This window comes from Macaca thibetana, chromosome 1, assembly GCF_024542745.1.
Source record: "Macaca thibetana thibetana isolate TM-01 chromosome 1, ASM2454274v1, whole genome shotgun sequence".
Taxonomy (NCBI): domain Eukaryota; kingdom Metazoa; phylum Chordata; class Mammalia; order Primates; family Cercopithecidae; genus Macaca; species Macaca thibetana.
In genome coordinates this window covers 131,354,716-131,360,428 of record NC_065578.1, presented here as the reverse complement: position 1 = coordinate 131,360,428, position 5,713 = coordinate 131,354,716, and the positions used below count along the sequence as shown (strand labels likewise).

At 39.3% G+C, this 5,713-nt stretch overlaps 1 protein-coding gene across 1 annotated transcript; it reads left to right on the top strand.

The window, feature by feature from the left end:
- Positions 1 to 281: 281 nt before the first annotated feature.
- LOC126936371 (olfactory receptor 6N1) lies at positions 282 to 5,375 on the top strand. The gene has a single exon (XM_050759104.1). The coding sequence runs from the start codon at positions 4,185 to 4,187 to the stop codon at positions 5,118 to 5,120; it is 936 nt and encodes a 311-aa protein (XP_050615061.1). The 5' UTR covers positions 282 to 4,184; the 3' UTR covers positions 5,121 to 5,375.
- Positions 5,376 to 5,713: the final 338 nt, after the last annotated feature.

Sequence of the window (5,713 nt, the reverse complement as noted above, 5' to 3'; positions counted from 1 at the left end):
GAACTGTCTTATGGGTCAGGAAGCTTCCAGTGCTGTAAATCCAGGCAGAGGGTGGATGCCCATTTGTGGGGACATGAATTCCTTTATGAGTGAGAAGATACCAGTTTTTGCTGGGCTGAATCAAAATTAGAAACATAAGTACAATATGAAGTTTGATACACATGATTTATCCTTCTATTTTAGCCTTCCTTTTTGTGATATTTAAAGGTCTTTTCTTTTTATGAACTGTTGGAAATATATAATACATTTAAGATATTCTAACAATCCAATGAAATCCAAAATTATGGGGGCCACTAGAGAGGCATAGTTCCTAAAGCTTTTTTCAACACTAACTTAAGGTTTATCTGTACTAGAAGTTACAATCATAATTAGAAATAATAAAATAAATTTTTTTTAAAAAAGGGAAAACCATCGGTATTTTTGCCATCTTAAAGGGGGTGTGAAGAAGAGAAGGAAATGGTCCAAACCTCTGAGAACTGTGAACTTGTAAGATGAGGGAGTTGGGGGTGCCAGTTTTCCATGGAAAATAATACTTGATCTGATCCTGGTGACTTTGATTGCTTAGGCAGAGTATGGAGGGAGTGAAAAATAGCTGGTCATTAATGAGTGATGATACAATGTATAGTGTGATAATAAGTATTTGGAGTTATGTGGAAAATTTACCTTCTTAGAAAGGAGAGGACAAGATACTGGCTTCTCATATTCAATCTTCTGACCAGCCATCTATGTAGATCTGAAAATTTAGTTAAGGGTTCAGAGTCTAGACAACTCATCTGTGAGTGGGACTGGAGGCCAGAGAAGGAAAGAGGCAGCTCTAGAATAGAACCTTTTATTTATATTTAGAAGGGAAGGAATGTAGAACATCTAGAAAATAAGGGTCTGAGAAGAAGTAGACATTTAGGGATAATCCTTTATAGAAGGCAGGTGTGCATCCAAGACTCCAAGGAAACAGAAGGCAGAATTGGGCAGTGGATAGACATGGATATGCAGTGAGAAAAACTAAGACAAAGAAATTTTGGATAATAAAGCAATTGTGCTAAAGCAAAATCATCCATATAAAAAGTTTGGCCCAGAAGTAGTTCTCTGGAATCTTAGTAGAGAAACATCCTATATTAAGTCTTGTATTGAGAAAGGCTTTTGTGTATGGGATGGACATGCTCCCTAGGTTTAGAAAAATGCCAAGAAAAATCAGAGTAAACAAAGTTAGTCTGGATGAATTTTAGGATCCTCGAGAGGGAAGAAATGATAAGAAGACTGGAAGGCAGAAAGAGAAGACTCGGTGTCTTTTGTAACTCTTGGCCTTTGCACGAGCACTCCCTTTTGTTTCAAATACTGTTTTTTCATTTTTCCATCTAAAAAATTCTGACACTTTATTCACTGCAAATAAAAATTATATATTCTGGCAAGGCAAGGTGGCTTATGCCTGTAATCCCAGCACTTTTAGAGGCCAAAGCAGGCGGATCACTTGAGCCCAGGAATTCAAGACCAGCCTGAGCAACATGGCTAAACCCCGTCTCTACCAAAAACACAAACATTTGCTAGGCGTGGTGGCGCATACCTGTAGTCCCAGCTACTTGCAAAGGCAGAGGCGGGAGGATTGCATGAGCCAGGGAGGTCAAGGCTACAGTGAGCAGAGATCCTGCCACTGCACTCCAGTCTGGGTGATAGAGGGAGATGCTGTCTCCAAAAATAATAATAATAATAAAGTCTGTGTTCTATGAAATTTTCCTGATTTATCTCCATATCCAGCCCATGGCTCGTAACTCCTACTACATATGCAAATTAGCAGTTATCTTAATTGATTTGCATATTAATTACATAAATATTTATTGAGTTGTTGTAACTATATTTCAGACATGGCTCTAAGGACTTGACATACACCAGTAAACAAAATAGAAAAGAAAAAAATATTTGCCCTTAAGGAACTCTCAAAGAGGAGAGAACCAATAAACAATAGGAATAAGAAATAAGTACATTTTACAGGTTAGAACATGATAAGTCCTCTGGAAAAAAAGTTAAAAGTTAAGTAGAGAAAGGCAATAGCAGTACGGAATATGGATGTAAGGATGGAGGCACACCGCTGTTATATAGGGTGGCCCAGGTAGTTGAGCTGGTGAAATTTGAGCAAAGATAAAATCAATGAAAGAGCTATCCAAATGGTGAAAGAGATTCAAGAAGAAGAAAAGAGCTACAGCAAAGGTTGTTAAATGATATGTCACTGAACACATTTGATCAATGGAAATGCAGAACCTAATTTAAAATTTAACAGGATCACTCTGCTGTGTTAAGATGAGGCTACAAGTGGACAAATGCAAGTAGGGAGATCTGTTAGGAGTCAATTACAGTAATAGAGGCAAGATAAAAGTGACTTGGACCAAGGTGGTAAAACACAGTCAGTTCCTGGATATATGAGAGAAAGACAGAAACAAGGATGACTGCAGGAGTTTAGTCTGTCAGTTGGAAGATTGCAATTGCCATCATTTGTGATGGGGAAGACTAGGGGTAGAGCCCCCAGGAGTTCAGTTTGAGATGGCTCTTAGACTTACAAGAGGAGATGTGAGTAGGTAGTGAAATATATGAGTCTGGAGTAGGGGAGAAAAATATTGCCTGAGATATGGATTTAGATGTCTTCAACACATTTATAGTGTTTAAAGCTCTGGTATTGGATGGCATTAGCAGATGATTTGAGTTTATATAGAAGAGGAAAGAAAAGATTAAACATGGACCATGGGCACTGTGACATTGAAAGTGTGGGGCATGGAGGAGAAACTAATGATGCAGAATGAGAAAGAATGACTAAGAAGATAGAAAGTAACCAAAAGTATAGTACCCTGAGAATCAAGTGAAGGAAGTGTGTGAACAGGCAGGATAAATCAACACTGTCAAGATACATAGATAGTCGAAATAAGCTGAAGAGTGAGAAATGACCGTTGGATCCAGGAAATCTTAGATAATTAATGTCTATGAGAAAGGAGGTTTTAATGGCGTGGTGGTAATGCAAATCTAATTAGAGTGGGTTTAAGAAGGAACTTAAAGAAAGACATTAAAGGCAATGCATATAGCCGACTCTTGGAAGAGTTTTCTTTTAGGGACATAGAAATAGAGCAGTGGCTGTGGGATGAGTAAAGAGAAAGAATTTAAGGCTCTTGCTTTGTTGTTTGTTTAGTAAATGAGAATAATAGCAGGTTTTTACGTTGATAGAGTATTCCATGAAAGAGTTGTATAATAGTTAGTTGTTTCTCTATACTCTGTATTAGAATATTAGTTTGTTAGCATCAGGTGTCACATTTTATTTATCTGTTTAGTCCCTGTTCTAAGTATAATACCTAGAGTACTGAAAATACTCAATTGTTGTTACATGGACTTCAACACAGCAGAGCATGTATATGTAATATCTACAGAAGCAATAAACCAGAAAAGAGCATTTGAAGTTGATAGAGGGGGAAATGTCAGGAAGAATTGATGAAGTGGCCACAGTCTGAAATTGAAATGCAGAAATATAGATTTTCCTCCTGTCTTTCTTTGGCTCTTTTATTTACTACAACCTTCTTATTTTTGACTGGAGCTCTCACCAGTGTCCAAAAGAGGTCCAAATTCTGACCTACATGCCCCTGAAAGATGCTAGCAGACCTGAGTTCTCATAAAGGAATAGGAGGGAGCAGAAGGGAAAATAGTTGATTCTTTGGTAGCCAGAAAGTTGAAGAAGAAAACAAATTAAAATAAGGAGTTAGAAAATAATATTCAAATTATATCTATTTGGTCCAGTACAGTATCAATATATTATCAGTATAAATGATGATTTGTATCTTAGATGAACAATATGTATAAATGTTAATATATACCTTGGATTAGAAACACTTAAATTTCTAAAATCTATATAGATTCTACTGAGAAAATCAACTGGGTTACAGGATGGATTAGGAAGGCCAAAAATGAGCTGTGTTAGTCAGGGAAGACTAAACATAAAGGTGAATAGTCTGAAGGAGGCTGTTGACAGGAAGGGCAGGGACGCATGGAATTGAAATGTTGACCTCTCAAAGCATTTATTGAGAGGGTTTTACTTTGGAGGTGAGTGAAGGGAGGGCAATAGTAATTTGAGGGTTGCCTTCTTGTTAGAACCTCTATAGTTCAACTTTCTTTCCTGTCCTTCCACACTTCACATCTAGGGACATGAATGGTGAGCAATGGACACAGGGAACTGGAGCCAGGTAACAGAATTCATCATCCTGGGCTTCCCCCATCTCCAGGGAGTCCAGATTTATCTCTTTCTCCTGTTGCTTCTCGTTTATCTCACAACTATGTTGGGAAACCTGCTGATATTCCTGGTGGTCTGCCTGGACTCCCAGCTTCACACACCCATGTACCACTTTATCAGCATTCTCTCCTCAGAGCTTGGCTATACAGCTGCCACCATCCCTAAGATGCTGGCAAACTTGCTCAGTGAGAAAAAGACCATTTCGTTCTCTGGGTGTCTCCTGCAGATCTATTTCTTTCACTCCCTTGGAGCAACTGAGTGCTATCTCCTGACAGCTATGGCCTACGATAGGTATTTAGCCATCTGCCGGCCCCTCCACTACCCAACCCTCATGACCCCAACATTCTGTGCAGAGATTGCCATTGGCTGTTGGTTGGGAGGCTTGGCTGGGCCAGTAGTTGAAATTTCCTTGATTTCACGCCTCCCATTCTGTGGCCCTAATCGCATTCAGCACATCTTTTGTGATTTCCCTCCTCTACTGAGTTTGGCTTGCACTGATACGTCTATAAATGTCCTAGTAGATTTTGTTATAAATTCATGCAAGATCCTAGCCACCTTCTTGCTGATCCTCTGCTCCTATGTGCGGATCATCTGCACAGTGCTCAGAATTCCCTCAGCTGCAGGCAAGAGGAAGGCCTTCTCCACGTGTGCTTCCCACCTCACTGTGGTTCTCGTCTTCTATGGGAGCATTCTCTTCATGTATGTGCGGCTGAGGAAGAGTTACTCACTGGACTATGACCGGGCCCTGGCAGGGGTCTACTCAGTGCTCACACCCTTCCTCAATCCCTTCATCTACAGCTTGCGCAACAAGGAGATCAAGGAGGCTATGAGGAGGCAGCTAAAGAGAATTGGGATATTGGCATGAGTTGGGGCTGGGAGTAGGCCAAGGCTGGACCTGAGGGTATGGTGACCGCAGGGATCAACAGTGGCCAGAGACGAGAAACCAAAAATTCAGTGCTTTTCTATGTGGGGTGGTGCAGCTGCAGCAAGTGCTGACTGACTTTCAGTGTTACAGCGACCTTCATACTGTCTGCTGGAGCCACATTCGGTTTGAGACCAGAGACTAGGGAAAGTACACATCCCTTCAACATGATGTGGTGCAGTGATTTTCAAAACTCAGATGTTTATGTATCATACTTAGGATTTTTTTAAAATTTGTGTCTTACCTATTTTATATATATAGGCATTTTTCAAATTTACTTCACTTAATGTAAATATAGTCAGTCATGTCCTAAACAAAATGTGCTAAATAAAATTTAGAATATGAAATTCATGACGTTTTTTGTACCACTTGTAATCATTTCATGTGGAGAAGACTGGTACAGTAGAAAAAAGCATGTTTTTTGAACTCACATATATCTGGATTTAAATCATATTTTGTTCAGTCACTTGCTAAATACTTAATCTTTAGAAAGTAACTTAGCATCTCTGAGTCTTAATTTCATTATTTGATAACGA